This window comes from Lepidochelys olivacea (genome assembly GCF_965140295.1).
Source record: "Lepidochelys olivacea isolate rLepOli2 genome assembly, chromosome: 8".
In the NCBI taxonomy this organism is placed as follows: Eukaryota; Metazoa; Chordata; order Testudines; family Cheloniidae; genus Lepidochelys; species Lepidochelys olivacea.
The window spans coordinates 72367964-72385844 of NC_140418.1; the positions used below are offsets into that span (position 1 = coordinate 72367964).

Genomic DNA, 17881 nt, shown 5'->3' on the forward strand with positions numbered 1-17881 from the left:
TGTCTTCACCACGGTGAGTCAACTGCTGCTGCTCCCCCGTTGACTCCACCTGCTCCTCTCATGGCAGTGGAGTACAAGAGTTGACAGGAGAGCGCTCAGGGGTCGATTTGTCGCATCCAGACTAGACTGCTGCCCGCCAGTCTGGCGAGTAGTGTAGACATACCCTTAGTGCTGCTTCTGAATAAATTGAACAATTGAGTCCTTATGTCTATTAATCCTGTTATAACGGTCATTAATGCAAAAGCATGCAAAAGCCAGAATCAAAATACAATATAAGGTTCCATCTTGAAGTCAGTAGTGTCATGCTGACCATTGTTCTGAAGGTTGGTCATAAATGGGACTGATGTAAATATAAACTTACATTATTTATTATCCTGTGTTACATATCGAGAGCTTTTATAGTTCAGAAAAAATGAAGACTAAGGTTCTTTTACACTACTGACCAATAAAATATATTACCTCACCTACCTTGTCTCTCTATTAGATTATGTAGCTCCGACATGCTACTATTCCATTAGGGTATTACCCAATACCCTTCTGCTAACTAAACACTCTCAGCTAAAATAATGGCAGGAGTCTTTCAACATGTTTCTTTTTTTTAATTGATTTAGGCTATCTGTTGTACTCTTATCACTTTAGAGAAACAAGTCGTTCTGGGAAATTGCCATCCTTACATATAATACCCAAGTTTAATTAAAGGCAGAGGTATCAGCTGTCTCTTGGTTTAGTTTAAAAAAAAACAACTTAATGCTGTCATGTAAATTTCATTACAAAAATACAGAAATATAAGGAACTAAATATTTAGGAACTGATGTATCTAGTTATGAAACCATAATTATACAAGAACACTTCACATCTGTCAACCAGTGTTTTAATGCCCGTGGTAGTTATTCGCTGAATATTTCTATTATTACCATTCTGCAAGCAACTGCCATTCTTGAAACTGATTGATGTTTAGGAATAAAGCACATTTATTATATGTTGCCAACTTCTGAGGACCAATCTTATATCCTACAATGCCTTCAGAGGAATGATGATACCTCATCTTTCTGGAACTAATCACTGCTGAGGAAAGTAAAAGAGTGAAAACATAGTATTTTTTCCAGTGAAGAACTTCCATTGCATTGTACACCATTCCGCTATAAAATGATTATAGTATTTTATCTGCCAAAGGTGACACTGGTGGAAGATAACTTTATACTATATGTACTGAGAGAGAGATGTATATATAGAGAGAGTCTGTAACTGTGCAGTGTCTTGGTTTGAGATAGTGAATTTGTTTGTAGGTTGCTGAAGCAGGGTGTCATCTTTCATTCCTCAGGGGCAGCCACTGATCAACACCAGTCCTCCTCCTCCTCATTGTCTAGCTGTGTTGCTGCCAGAGTCTCTCATTGCTTTGGGTAGCTTAATTTAGGTTAGCCCTCCAGCCAAACCAATAAATAGCTCTTCCCTCCCAAGTAACCAAAAGTCCACAAAATGAGTTCTTTGCCCTCCTAAGGCCACATCCCTCTTGCTAGAATCTGTGCAGCCTTCTCCCCTTGATTGTTAGAGGTTTCCAAAGGCCTGTACCTCAGTTGTACAGGTTTACAAGCTATCAAAACATATTACCCTGAGATGACTCACTGAGGTTTTTGAATATTTTCTTGCTATCTAGTTGCTGCATCCTGCCTGCGCTGTTAACACAGATTGTTGTCAAAAGACACTATGCAAAAGTGGGGGCTTGCTGCACTTCCATTGTCCAGCTGTGGTGGAAGAACAACTGGAGACAAGAGGTGTGATTTAATTTGGCCACAAATGGGTTCCTAAATGCTTGGGAGTACCCAGCAGATAAACGCGTGCAGGTAATTTCATAATCATTTACATATACCAGTAGTAGGAGATGCTGCTGTCAGCCTTCCCTCTTTAACTGTCCTGGTCACCAGCCAATCCACTCCTGGGACTCTGCCATTCCCACCTCTCAAATGAGGGTCAAGGGTGGCTGTAAAGGGAAGGGATACAAGGCCAACCCTGCTGCCATACCAGTCATAGGAACCCCAAAACATCCCCTCCCCTATTTCCACTCCTTTAAAGAATACCTCCCATAACTCCTTTACCAGTCCATTTTATCTGATCACCATATCTCTTCCCTGCAGCGTACCTGCACTGGACATCTCCCTCTCACTTACATAATGAGTTGTGACATCATAGCCTAACTCCCACTTCATGTTTACCCCAACTAAGCTCCCAACCTGCTGTGAGGACAGCAAAAACCCCATCTCACCTTGGCTAGTCTGGCGCTGCAGGAAAAAATTCCTTCCCATCTCCCCAAGGAAGGAAAGGAGTACTTGTAGCACCTTAGAGACTAACAAATTTATTTGAGCATAAGCTTTCGTGAGCTACAGCTCACTTCATCGGATGCATACCGTGGAAAATACAGTGGGGAGATTTATATACACAGAGAACATGAAACAATGGGTGTTACCATACACACTATAACAAGAGTGATCAGTTAAGTTGAGCTATTACCAGCAGGAGAGTGGGGGGGAAGGGAACCTTTTGTAGTGATAATCAAGATGGGCCATTTCCAACAGTTGACAAGAACGTGTGAGGAATGGTGGGGGAGCAATAAACATGGGGAAATAGAACCCCGACCAGGGGTATTCTATCTGCTACCCAAGATCCATAAACCTGGAAATCATGGATGCCCCATCATCTCAGGCATTGGCACCCTGACAGCAGGATTGCCTGTCTATGTAGACTCCCTCCTCAGGCCCTATGCTACCAGCACTCCCAGCTATCTTCAAGACACCACTGACTTCCTGAGAAAACTACAATCCATCAGTGATCTTCCTGAAAACACCATCCTAGCCACTATGGATGTAGAAGCCCTCTGCACCAACATTCCACACAAAGATGGACTAAAAGCCATCAGGAACAGTATCCCCAATAATGTCACGGCAAACCTGGTGGCTAAACTTTGTGACTTTGTCCTCACCCATAACTATTTCACATTTGGGGACAATGTATACCTTCAAATCAGCGGCACTGCTATGGGTACCCACATGGCCCCACAATATGCCAACATTTTTATGGCTGACTTAGAAGAACTCTTCCTCAGCTCTTGTCCCCTAATGCCCCTACTCTACTTGCACTACACTGATGACATCTTCATCATCTGGACCCATGGAAAAGAAGCCCTTGAGGAATTCCACCCGGATTTCAAAAATTTCCATCCCACCATCAACCTCAGCCTGGACCAGTCCACACAAGAGATCCACTTCCTGGACACTACGGTGCTAATAAGAATGGTCACATAAACACCACCCCTATACCAGAAACCTACTGACTGCTATGCTTACCTACATGCCTCCAGCTTTCATCCAGACCACACCATACAATCCATTGTCTACAGCCAAGCTCTACGATACAACCGCATTTGCGCCAACCACCTCAGACAGAGACAAACACCTACAAGATCTCTATCAAGCTTTCTTACAACTACAGTACCCACCTGCTGAAGTGAAGAAACATATTGACAGAGCCAGAAGGGTACCCAGAAGTTACCTACTACAGGACAGGCCCAACAAAGAAAATAACAGAACGCCACTAGCCATCACCTTCAGCCCCCAACTAAAACCTCTCCAACGTATCATCAAGGATCTACAACCTATCCTGAAGGATGACCTATCACTCTCACAGATCTTGGGAGACAGGCCAGTCCTTGCTTACAGACAGCCTCCCAACCTGAAGCAAATACTCACCAGTAACCACACACCACACAACAAAACCACTAACCTAGGAACCTGTCCTTGCAACAAAGCCTGTTGCCAACTGTGTCCGCATATCTATTCAGGGGACACCATCATAGGGCCTAATCACATCAGCCACACTATCACAGGTTCGTTCACCTGCACATCTATCAATGTGATATATGCCATAATGTGCCAGCAATGCCCCTCTGCCATGTACATTGGCCAAACCGGACAGTCTCTACGCATAAGAATAAATGGACACAAATCAGACGTCAAGAATTATAACATTCAAAAACCAGTCGGAGAACACTTCAGTTTCTCTGGTCACTTGACTTCAGACCTAAAAGTGGCAATACTTCAACAAAAAAATTTCAGAAACAGACTCCAATGAGAAACTGCTGAATTGGAATTCATTTGCAAACTGGACACCATTAAATTAGGCTTGAATAAAGACTGGGAGTGGATGTGTCATTACACAAAGTAAAACTATTTCCCCATGTTTAATAACAAGAATTTTAGTTATAAGCTAGGGACGCATCAACTAGAAGTAACGGAGGAGGAAAAGGACCTTGGAGTATTGGTTGATCATAGGATGACTATGAGCTGCCAATGTGATATGGCTGTGAAAAAAGCTAATGTCGTCTTGGGATGCATCAGGAGAGGTATTTCCAGTAGGGATAAGGAGGTTTTAGTACCGTTATATAAGGCACTGGTGAGACCTCACCTGGAATACTGTGTGCAGTTCTGGTCTCCCATGTTTAAGAAGGATGAATTCAAACTGGAACAGGTACAGAGAAGGGCTACTAGGATGATACGAGGAATGGAAAACTTGTCTTATGAAAGGAGACTCAGGGAGCTTGGCTTGTTTAGTCTAACTAAAAGAAGGTTGAGGGGAGATATGATTGCTCTCTATAAATATATCAGAGGGATAAATACCAGAGAGGGAGAGGAATTATTTAAACTCAGTACCAATGTGGACACAAGAACAAATGGATATAAACTGGCCACTAGGAAATTTAGATTAGAAATTAGACGAAGGTTTCTAACCATCAGAGGAGTGAAGTTTTGGAATAGCCTTCCGAGGGAAGTAGTGGGGGCAAAAGATCTATCTTGCTTTAAGATTAAACTCGATAAGTTTATGGAGGAGATGGTATGATGGGATAACATGGTTTTGGTAATTAAATATTCATGGTAAATAGGCCCAATGGCCTGTGATGGGTTTTTAGATGGGGTAAGATCCAAGTTACCGGGAAAGAATTTTCTGTAGTATCTGGCTGATGAATCTTGCCCATATGCTCAGGGTTTAGCTGATCGCCATATTTGGGGTCGGGAAGGAATTTTCCTCCAGGGCAGATTGGAAGGCCCTGGAGGTTTTTCGCCTTCCTCTGTAGCATGGGGCACGGGTCACTTGCTGGAGGATTCTCTGCTCCTTGAGGTCTTCAAACTACAATTTGAGGACTTCAATAGCACAGATATAGGTGTGAGGTCTTTTTTAGGAGTGGTGGGTGAAATTCTGTGGCCTGCATTGTGCAGGAGGTCAGACTAGATGATCATAATGGTCCCTTCTGGCCTAAATATCTATGAATCTATGTTTATTTCCCCCTCCCCCACGGTTCCTCACACGTTCTTGTCAACTGCTGGAGATGGCCCACCTTGATTACCACTACAAAAGGTTTTTTTTCTTTCCTGCTAGTAATAGCTCACCTTACCTGATCACTCTTGTTACAGTGTGTATCGTAACACCCATTGTTTCATGTTCTCTGTGTATATAAAATCTCCCCACTGTATTTTCCACTGCATGCATCCAATGAAGTGAGCTGTAGCTCATGAAAGCTTATGCTCAAATAAATTGGTTAGTCTCTAAGGTGCCACAAGTACTGCTTTTCTTTTTGTGGATACAGACTAACACGGCTGCTGCTCTGAAACCTGGCTCTACTGGTTCTTTCCTTGGCTGGTGAGAGCCTACCAGCTTACAAGCGCAAACAGATTCCCAGTACTTTCAAGGTGTCTCCCACTTACTGTTTTAATTTGTAAAGAGCATCCCAATCATCATGTACCACACAAACTTTTTTCAATTGTCCTGTGTTATCTATATCTCTCCTATTCCTGGTTTCATGAGTCTTGAGAAATGGCAAATGTTGAAATACACGGGTATGACACGCAGAGTGTTGAAATAAACATTTATTTTAACACTTGTATGTGATGAGCCATTTATTTTAACACTTTTCACTTGAAGTGTTGAAGTAACAGGTTTTATCAGGGGACGTGTCATCCACTCTGTTTTATGTATATGTGAATATGGAAATATATCTGTCTACTGAGTGTACATATTTTACATTAGTGCATTGGCAAACAATCCATTCAACTAAAATAGGGTCATTTGTCCCACAATAGTATTGTATTCTTGCCTTCCTAGCAGATCAGTAGTCTTTTGGTGGTGGTGTTTGTTTTAGTTTTAGTTTTATTTTATTAACATGTCAAATTATTAAACCACTAGCAACTGCATGAGACAGATCCATAGACTAGATAAGCCTGAAAACTCTGATGTTTGGGTACATTAGTGGGGAAAGAAACCCTGTATTTGAGCTTTCTGAGCTTTTTAGGTCTTATTTCTTTCATTTTCTGTTGTATTTATAAGCTTGTTCACCAAACAGCTGGGAGCAGTCCTAGATAAATGCTGATTAACGTATATCTAAAGCCTTTTGAATACCACCAAGGTTATCACCACAAGGAGTTGTCACAGATGTTCTCAGCAGCATTAACATTTTAAAATGAATTTTAGGGACTTAAAGGTCCCAGTTCAGCAGTCCTGCACTGTTCCACCAAGCTCTTGGACACAGGGTTAAGACCCATTGTGTGCTTAGAGTTAAGCATCTGCTGACATATTTGGTTGAACAGGGATTAATTTAGACACACACACTTAAATGGTTTTTAGAACTGAAGCCATATTGTCCAGGGTAGGCATTGTCCAGTAGGGAGCTAAAGCCCATTCTGATATATCTAATGCCATCTCCCAGGCAAATAGAGGCATTGCATCCCTAGAGCCAATCTGCAAGCTGCTGTTTGACTAGCAAAAATCTGTCTACAGTTAGATCTGGGGGTGCGATTCCCAACTCACATAGATATGCTTGTGCTAGCTCTTATCAAGCTAGCACACTAAACATAGTAGTATAGCCACAATAGCACAGGCAGCAGCCAGTGGCGGCACGGGCTGCCTCTGCCAAGTATGTACCCATAGGACTCAGGCATTTTGTACCCAGGGTGGTTAGCCCATGCCACCACTCACCACTCCCCGGCTACTCTACTAATTTTAGCATGCTAACTTGGTGGGAATCAGTGGCACGATGTCTACACAAGCTGGAAATCACACCCTCACTCCAAGTGTAGATATATAGATGTGTTCAGCTCGGTGACTACCTGCAGATGCAGCTTCAGAATGAGTAGTGTCTGTGTACTTTGTGTTCTAAAGAAGTAATTGCGCCCTTTGGTTGAGTGAGTGAGGCACAGAACCTATCTAAGTAGAAACCAATCTGTCCTTTGGGAGACTATCTTGTAAGGCATCTATGAATGATGTTTCTCTGATGAACAAAGTATTCCTCAGATGTTCCTTCCCTTAGTGCTATTTTGGGAGTTTATCTCAGTGATGATTGCCTTTTTTATTTGTATTATTTTACAGTCAGGTACAATCAGGATCAGGGCCTCATTCTGGTAGGTGCTGCAAAAGACAGAGTAAAAGAAGATCCCTACCCCCAAAGACTTGCCTGTCGTTCTGGATAAAATTTTTTCCCTTTACCTGAGCTTGACTTCTCTAATCAGTTTTATTCTCACTGGGTCACTCACATTTCCCAGATTGTAAGTATGCATGATAGTAAATACTGTGACATTCGTAGCTGGGTACATTAGGAGCACCCTCCAGAGGCCTTGTGTAAGCACCCCAAAATCCTTCAGCCCTGTTGTTTCCTCCTCTCTTTTAAAGTGTGATGTAAGTGAAAACCTATCAAGTTAGAAACTGATCTTGTCCACTAGGGAAATAACATTTACAGGTAAGAAAAAATTTCCTTTTCTCTCTGATCCCCAAATCTAACATTTATTAATTTAAAGAAATCTCCTATGACAACTAAACATTTATTGAATAAGAACTCTGGTGATTTTATGAACTTTACAACAGAAGGTTCATAAATAATCATCACTAATAATTCAGGAAGGGGGAAAACTGAAAAGGCCACTTTTTCCTCTTTGTTTTAGATCATAGTTGATGCCAACATTTCCTGCATTTTCATTTTTTGTTTTGAGGGAGAAAGTGGAGCAAAATAATTATTGGTGGTCATAGACATACACAGAATGGACTCAAAAACATTAAAATCCTGAAAAGGACAGCCTTTTGACACAAGGCAAAGGAAAAGACAAACAATTAGCAAAGAAAATGTAGACCCTCCTTCATGTCCATCTCCTCTGGAGGACATAACTGGCTGAGAATCTCATTAGCTGAGAATAAAAATGAGTGGCAGACTGTAGTGACCCAGACACCGTCCTAAATGTGGCAGGATGGTAATCCTAGTTCTGAAGTTTTGGGGTAAAATCCTGCCCTCATTGAAGTCCATGGGAATTTTGCCATTAACTTCATGGAACTGGGATTCACCATTGAAGTATGATAATTAAAATCAAATACCAGTCAGAGTCAGTCCTTGCTTTAAAGATGATGGCTAATTATCTAAGATATTGTAGGCACCATTCTGGTGTGGCCTATAAAGCAAATATTCCCTTCAAGATTCTTTTTGAGAAATGAACATGTAATTAAAAGTTTTGAATGGAAATACTCAGGGGCCCTTCTTTATTTTGGAGAACCCAGGGATTTACTAAAATGTCATATGCTGGACTACACTGCAAAATCAAAAAATTTGTTATTTGTTAACAAGATCTAGAATCAGTAAATAATTTATTAGTAAATTTAGCAAATATCTATTATTATATAAATTAGTGATGGACCAAAATGATTCTGGAAGAGATAGGTGCCACTGATAGAAGAGTTATCCAGGTTCCTTGATACATCTGATTCTGAATTGTACGCCTAAACTATAGGCTGCATCCATCTTGAACATGACATTTTGGTGCATCATCTGTTTACTAGTACTTTGAGCATTATGTGGTACTAATAGCTTTCATTCTGGGGTTTTATACTAGCTGTATATCATATTTCTCTCCAGACATGTCTGTTCACTGAATTTTCTTCTGCATATAAATGTATTCACTGGCCATTTTGAAGGATGTGCTTGCTGCACTATTCCATTAAACTGCTGCATTATCGGGTAATTGTTTAAACATAATGCCATAGCACTATCAAAAGGAAAGGTGAACTAATGGCATTTGCAAATGTCAGGGATTATTTTAACACTTTTATTATAGTTCATAAAAAGTAGGTTCAGGGCATTCCATGGCAATTATTTCCACAGAAATTGGTTATTTAAATAAATTGCTAATTATCTGGATATGACAGTATTGAAAACCCTGCTAATGAGTTATTTGATAAGTGTAGTTTATGGTGGCCACCTACAGGAGGGAGAGAGAAAGAGTATATAGAATAATTATGACAAATAATGAATTAGATGCAAATGTCTTGTCTTGTACATTTGTCTGAGTTATTTAAAATATGGATTATCTATATAAAGTTTCTTTTAAATATCAGGATTATACAATACAATTATGTGCAGAATGTTCCCTTTAGATCAGATTAGATATCCTTTATTTGTTTTGGTCTAATCTTCAAACTTTCTCATTCTGTTACTATTTACAGGAAGTGATTATTTGCAGTAACTGAATGGTGAACTTTCCCAGATCTATTCCCATTCTACCTTTTTTCCCGATCTCTGATATTTGCTCTCTCGCATGTGTTCTCTCTCTCACTCTTTTTTCCCCCCTTCCCTGGTTTTATGAACTTAGCTTCTGGGAAGATAACAGTGTCAACTACCTTGCTAGAATATATATGCAGAGAGAGGGAGGTGGTGGGTAGATTTTTGTTTTTCTTTTCATAGCAGCACAATCGTCAAAAATATTTGTTGTTCATTACAAATAATGTGAATACTTAGTATCAGCTTCTTTTTTCTTTGTAAAGTTTAGTCTACTGTAGTACAAATCTGAATTTACATTTGTAAAGAAAATCCACAGTAATTACTGTAACATAAATAAATTAAAACTAAATTTTACATTGCTATACAAAGAACACTACTAAGAATTACGACCTAATTTCAGTGTTATGCCAGCTACTGCTTGATGGATATTAGGGGTTTTCTTGTTTGTCTGTTTCTTTGGTTAGTGTATATAGCTGAATTTAAAAGGCCAAATATACAATTTCAAGATTCAAACAATATCGTAGAAAAAATAAATATATGGGAAAATACAAATAATTATATAGTATTTGTGTGTAACTTTGCCATTATTTTCACAGGAGTTAGGAATTCCCACACTGACCCGTTTTTTTTAAACGGGGGGAGGGCTTGATTCTTGTTTATCCTAAGGCCCTTTTACAGCTGCTCTGGCAGTGTAAGGTGCCGTTAAAGTGGATGTACTTTACGGCCCTTTTATGCTGCCAGAGTTGTGAAAAGTGGCCTTAGTGTAAAGGTGTATCAAGCCTAATATCTATTACTTCTGAGACAGAGGGATTTGTTTTCACATTGGTGGGTAGATGTGATGGTGAACAGCTGAACCAGTTTGACTGAGAGCTATCAGAGCTTCCAGGTGAAACTAGATTGCTTGGGAAGTCCTTGACATCAATGGGAGTCTTTTTACTGAACTCAAAGTGCATTGGGTCTGGCCTGGCACGCTTGATTCTGCAAGGTGCCTAGCAATTTTTGGCAGTTCCAAGTGCCTTCAGCTGCCCATAACTTCAGAGCTGAAGGAGCTCAACACTTTGCAAGACTGAACACTAACAATGAAAAGGAGCCCCATTGACACCAAGAACAAGACCAGTAAACTCTTGACAAGCACCTTAATTCCTCCAACAGAGGTGAAGTCTCCCTCCTCCCAGGAAAGAACAGCATTTTTTTTAAGCAAATATAATTTCTGGTGTGGCAACCGCTACCACTATGTTGGTATCTGTTCACTGTTATCATAGCAGCACAGTTCTAGTTATTTGCACGAAATAGGGAGAGGAGATTATTTGATGTTCAAAATAATGCCTGTGACACTTGATATATTTTATTATGCTGCATTTCCGTGACTTCCCTCCATTTTAATCATGAACGTTGACTGTGTTTTAAAATGAAAAACAAAGCAGAAGCCCTAATTATTCAGCAGAAAAATAAATAGTTTTTCTAAAATTTTAGGATTTTTTTCATTGTTTAGCTTTAAATAATAGCAGTTGTATTGCATTTTAATGAGATACTGAAAAAGAGGATGTCATAAATATAAAGGGAAGGGTAAACCCCTTTGAAATCCCTCCTGGCCAGGGGAAAGCTCCTCTCACCTGTAAAGGGTTAAGAAGCTAAAGGTAACCTCGCTGGCACCTGACCAAAATGACCAATGAGGAGACAAGATACTTTCAAAAGCTGGGAGGAGGGAGAGAAACAAAGGGTTTGTGTGTCTGTCTGTAGTCGTCTTGGCCGGGGACAGAACAGGAATGGAGTCTTAGAACTTTTAGTAAGTAATCTAGCTAGGTATGTGTTAGATTATGATTTCTTTAAATGGCTGAGAAAAGAATTGTGCTGAATAGAATAACTATTTCTGTCTGTGTATCTTTTTTGTAACTTAAGGTTTTGCCTAGAGGGGTTCTCTATGTTTTTGAATCTAATTACCCTGTAAGATATATACCACCCTGATTTTACAGGGGGGATTTCTTTATTTCTATTTACTTCTATTTTTTATTAAAAGTCTTCTTGTAAAACACTGAATGCTTTTTCATTGTTCTCAGATCCAAGGGTTTGGGTTTGTGGTCACCTATGCAAATTGGTGAGGCTTTTTATCCAACATTTCCCAGGAAAGGGGGGTGTGCAAGTGTTGGGAGGATTGTTCATTGTTCTTAAGATCCAAGGGTCTGGGTCTGTAGTCACCTAGGCAAATTGGTGAGGCTTTTTACCAAACCTTGTCCAGGAAGTGGGGTGCAAGGTTTTGGGAAGTATTTTGGGGGGAAGGACGCGTCCAAACAGCTCTTCCCCAGTAACCAGTATTAGTTTGGTGGTGGTAGCGGCCATTCCAAGGATAACGGGGGTAATATTTTGTACCTTGGGGAAGTTTTGACCTAAGCTGGTAAAGATAAGCTTAGGAGGTTTTTCATGCAGGTCCCCACATCTGTACCCTAGAGTTCAGAGTGGGGGAGGAACCTTGACAGAGGAGTTTTCAACATGCAGTAGAATCTCATCTCCACCACATACATCTGTTTCTCTCTCTTACATTCAAACCTTGGTCCTGTGTTTGAGGCCTGGATAAATGGGCTTTGCATATCAGACCTAGTAGTTCTTTATTTTACAGTAAGCTATATGGCATACCCCATCCAGCCCTTGATAACCACTCTCATGTTGCCATCAATGGAGTGTTGTGCTAGCAAGTCTCTTAGCTACTGACACTGACCTACTGGAATTATAAACCCCAGTACATCAAATCACTTTGTCATGTACGAACCTTTAAGCATGGGAGTCATTGAAGTCCCAAGTGCTGAAACGTGTTGCTGGATTGGGACCATAGTTAGTTTTGTTTTTTTTTAATTCCATCTGATTTACCAGATATTTTCCACTCTATGAAACCTTAGTGATGAATTTTTGTTAGTTTGTATTTCCTCTTGCCTGTCGCTAGATTTAGACTTTTTCTTCATGTTACGTCATAACTGCTCCATAAAGTCTGTTGGAAGACTGGAGTTATATTTGCTTTCCTCCAGTCCTCCTCTACCTCTCCTTCCTCATCAAGAGGCCATTATGAAATGGGACCAGTTATCCTTTCAACTTCCTTGGCATTCACATAAAAATAAAACTCTAGGCCAACATCACTGCCCATTTATTTTGCTTTTGCAAATATTTATTGAAATCACTCTTTATTTATTTATTTTATTCCTTTTTTTTTCTGTGTTTCAGTATTTCAAAATACAGTATATTTTCTGCCACAAGTCAGTCAATTATGGTGCACTGTGTTCTAGACCTGGCACTTTTTCTGCAACACAAGAAGGCTTCCCTGTGTTTTGAGTAAGATGATAAAAGTGTGAAGGAAAATGTTTACAGCTCCTTGTATGTTCTTTTTGTGCCCTCCAGAATACTAAGAAAAAATTGTTGGAATAACAATGACACACATGTCAATCAGCCCTTTGAGTGTCATAAGAGCCATTTAATTGCTGTCATTAGAAGCAGTGTTCACATGATTTTGTTGTTCTTTTAGCTGAGTTATTGATGAATATTGTACCTTTGAAATTGTACCCAAACATTTACCAAATTTAAACAACAACTTGCAGAGTGGATAGAAAGACAACCGGTAACTCACTGGAAATGAGTCTGAGCTCCAGAAAAATATCCATTCATTACACTAGCTCATCAAAGCCCCAACCTATAAATTCAATGAGATCCACACAGCTTGCAACTCAGTCACTGTCTTCTCTGCTGTGTTGCTGCAGTCACACCACTGATATTGTTAAGCTGAAGGAAGTCCTTTCTGATTACTTTATTGTGCAAGCACTTAACAAATGGTCACTTGTTCCTTTCTCCCCGGTATCCATTGTTCAAGGGGAAATTTATTTAAATAGGCAGCAAATTAAAACAGACAAAAAGGACATTTCTTCACATAAAGTGGAATTCTTCTGTGGAACTCATTGCCACAAGATATTGATGTCAAGTGTTTGACATGATTTAAAAAGGGATGGGATATTTATATGAAATATGAGAACATCCAGAGTAACATCAATATTTTAAAAAATGGAAGGGGAATAACCTTTCCTGCCTTGAGCCAGCCTTTAACTGATGAGCCAGCCTTTAACTGATGTGGATTAGAAATTTTTTTCCCCATGGGCAATATATATATAGCCTATTTCTGGGTTATTTGTACCCCACTCTGAAGCATCTGTTTTTGGACACTGTCAGAGACTGGGTTTAGGACTATATGGCTCAATGGTATGGCATTTCCTATGTTCATTTTCAGTCTTGCTCAGAAAGATTGAGTTGTTGAAGCATTTTGTGAGCTTGTTTCTTGATCAGCTCACTTCTGAATGGTTTTGCTTGTGTAATGTATATTTTTGGTCGACATTTTAGATGACTTCATAAACGCATGAAAAATTTCTTGCGTGATGCCATCATTCTGAGCTTAGTCATTCTGTAAGACTTGACCATCATCTCCACAATGGTGCTGTGCTATGTCTAAGAGTAAGTGCCCATTGTCTCATTTTACAGATAATCTTTCAATCTCATTATGATTGATCTAGCTAAACCGACTGCAACTACCACACCATTAGTGCTCACTAGACATTTTGGTGCCAGCAGGCTGCTCTCTTTGTGAGTCTGTTTTGCTGTGGTCTTTACTTAGGTTCTATTATGGATTTTCATTAAAATTCCCAACTTTTGTGAACCATCATTCAGTTGTCCCTAAAGCACACCAGTACTGGCAGAAAACTCTCTTCTGCACATTGAGTTAAGTTGTCCATTCATATTTCTAAAAATGTTCATGGTGAAGATTTCATTTGTAACCTCTCTAATGTTGTTGATCAAGCAAGGCATAACTTCAGTGCAAAAAATGGTACCTATGCATGGAGCAGAACACCTCATATTCTCGATCAATAATCCAGATATTCAAGAACATCCAGCATACCTTGAAGACACACATTAACGAGGCAGACTTATCAGGCAGTGTGAAGGCTGCTTCTCACCCAGGTGTGGATGTGATGTAAAAAACGGAGTACAGTTGTTGGAAAGGGGAGGAGATGTCAGGTCGGTAAATAATGAGGTGGGATCAGTGCTGAAGCAGCTGGAGATGGCATAACTCAAGAAGATAATTCATATGCTGAGTCTGGAGCAGATGTCAGTAGAGACAATTTATCGAGGCATTTGGATGCTGATTTTGTAACGTGTGTGCTTGTCAGACAGCCTGTTTGTGAAGCCCAGTGTTGCCTGTATCAGTGGTTTGTTAGGAGGTGACATTTTGCTGGAGGCGACCTGAGCTGAAGAAAGAGGGGATTTGAAATGGTTAAAGCAAACCAAATTTTCAGTTTTCTGTTGGAAAACTTACATTGGCAAACAATGTCCTTTTGAAAATGAAAAATTCTGCTGGGAAACTACAGCTTCCCTGTTTAAAACAAACTGACAGGCCCTAGACCCTGTGCTGATGTGCAAAGCTGTACTGCTCATTCACTCTGTCTGCCGTACCTGGTGTGCTGTGATAGTGAACAGATACCAACATACTGGTGGTAGTTGCCACACTACAGCTGACCATTGTTTAAAAAAAATAAAAAAGTGTGATGCATGAAAAAGGGTGGACAAGTCTCTAGACGGCAAACTGCTAGATTGACCTTAGGTCCTTTGGAGATCCCCAGCAGGGCAGCTACCTATGGCTGTAGTATGCATGTGTTATGATTTTTACTTTGAGATGGGATAGTAGAGGGAGAGGAGAGTGCATCTGTTGCGTTCAATATTATGGGGCCTCCGCTTTCCCCCCGGTTACACAAATAAATATGTTATCCGTTGAAAATTAAAAGCTGCGAAAGACTATCCCTTTAGCAGATTAAAAATCCAGCAGACTACAAATCTAGCAGACTACAAAATTTCTCTTTTAGAAACATAATCACATACATGGGTAAAAGACAACAGTCAAACCTCTCTGTGGTGAAAGAGAAAGCAGTTCCTTTCTGGAATGAGGACAATGGTGTAAACAGAGGAGGGCATGAGGAGGAACTGGAAACATCCTGCTCTTCTCATGCTTCTTTCCCTCCTTCTTTTTCTTCATCTTCCTACAATTCCTTGGTCCTCCCTCCTCTTCTTCCCCCACTGGTCTTTATTACTGACTGCCTCCATTGGTCCTTTGCCCCAAGAGCAGATCAAATGGGGACTCTGGGGCTCACCCTGACCAGCTAATACAGTTGTAATAGTGTTACATAGGGTCTGCATAAAGTGTTTGGGGTGTTTCATATCATGTTATTTACCTCAAATTAACTACTCAATATAAAAAACACCCTTTTCCCTCTAATCTAGACGGACCCCTAGTCAATCTCCTTGTTAGTGAAGTATTCTTCCCTATACTGCTTGCCAGTGCAATGTACAGTCCCTGCACTACTGCAAGACACCACTGTAATACACTGTATTTTTATTCTAAATTAACTGGATACTTTAATATAAAAATAGTAGTTTAAATACATCCCAAATGGTCTAAAAATATAAATAGTTGAATATGTGCGAGCAACCAGCATTATTTACTGTCTAGTACATGCTGTATTCTTATGTGTGTGTTAATACTCATGCAACATCAATATACTTTAAACAAAATGGAGTAAATTGTCTATGCAGTGCACTAGGGTTTTATCATGATTCCCATAAATGGCTCAAGAAATTGAGTGGGCAAATCCCCATGTACCACTTTGAAAATTAAGGCCCCAATCCTACAAACATGTATGCATGTGAATAACTTTGCTCATGTGAATAGTACCATGCAATTTTAGGGAATAATCTGGTCAAAGCTTGGCTTCTTAAAGGAGTACCAATATCGCTGAATGTATTCACAGGGGATATGTATTAATTAATATCCAAAATGTCAAAGTGCATTTGGAATGGTAGTTTTAAACCAAATGTTTGATTCAGATTCCGTAAAACATTCAAAATCTTCCCTTTATTTGCACACTATCCGTTTTCACACCAGCAGCCTTATCCCTTATGTGGAAATTTAGAGCTGTATGTCTATAATTTACTGTATGGAATTGTTTTCTGTTTCTAATTATATTGTTCCTTGTTCTTTTAAAACAGATGCTTAAATGTTGGAGCCAAGTTTTATGTTTTATCCAGTTAAATATGCAAGTGTTTCTGTCTGCAGTTTTAGGGTTATTACACCCACGTTCCTAACACTTTTACATGTAATAATACTATTCAAAATCTGATACATGTCGATTTACAAATTAATATATTTTTAGATATTAGAATTCGATATTAGTTCTTGATATTAATGGTTTGTCTAGTACAACACTGCCATCCCATGATGGGCATGCACACATCGTATCTAAGTGCTGAGTATTCCAACATGCTAACACTGTATTTTGATTTTCTTTAGGAAGTGCTATTCGGCCCATAGCCCTGCGAGCAGTATCTGCTATAGCTCATGCTCTTCCAGGATTTCCCATCTTAGCAACTGGAGGAATTGATTCAGCTGAGAGTGGGATGCAATTTCTCCACAGTGGTGCTTCTGTTCTCCAGGTAGTTGTTTTTTTCCTTTAAAAATTATAATTAGTAATTTATCACAGAACTGTAATTTATCTTAAAACTAAAGATTTCAGCTCAAAGTAGGAAAAAGGACACATTAACATAATTGATCCATTGGAACAAATGTTCATATTGTTGGCTCCATGCTCATTGCTTGGAGCCATTCACTTAAGATGTTCAGTGATAGAGTATGGATGCCCCATAATCTATGGTGCTGACCTGGGAAAAGCTAGCTTTTTAAGAGTGAAATAGTATCTTTTTCTCTAACCAAAAAAGTTTTGAAATTAAATCACTTTCCCTTGTTAAGCAACTGAAGTGAATACATTTGTACTTCCCAGTACATCCTGTGTTTTCAGTTTCTGTCTTGGCCAGCATAAGCTCTTTGGAACAGGGGGTTTTCATCCTGTGTCTTACTGAGCACTGAAGGGAATTCCAAATGGCTTTACTTTTGGTCCCACCTGCATTCAGTTTGAAATAGCTATTCTTCATCCAGGCACCAGTGTCCCTCAAGCACTTGTTTTGGGTGACGAAAAATGCAGAGCTGTGCATCCTTTACATGTTGTTGGCATCACAGTCATGGCTAAGGAATGGGATGTTAAATAGTTTGCAGTAGTTGGTTGCATTGGCTGATGTTTTCTTAAGCCCTAGGCATACTTTAGTCTGAGTGATAGATTTTTCATTAACAGGAGGTGTTGGTAGTATAGATCCTAGGAGGTCCATTGACACTTCAGCATTTTGCCTGCACTGAGCAGCTGTCTGAAAACCACTGTGATATGTAGAGGAGGAGGA

At 39.8% G+C, this 17881-nt stretch overlaps 1 protein-coding gene across 1 annotated transcript in view; it reads left to right on the top strand.

Moving 5' to 3' along the window:
* Window positions 1-17881, top strand: part of DPYD (dihydropyrimidine dehydrogenase) — a 537067-nt gene that overhangs the window by 447173 nt on the left and 72013 nt on the right. Inside the window, exon 19 of the mRNA XM_084637885.1 lies at window positions 16944-17086. Within this exon, the coding sequence (XP_084494011.1) occupies window positions 16944-17086 (143 nt within the window). The remainder of the gene's footprint in view (window positions 1-16943; window positions 17087-17881) is intronic.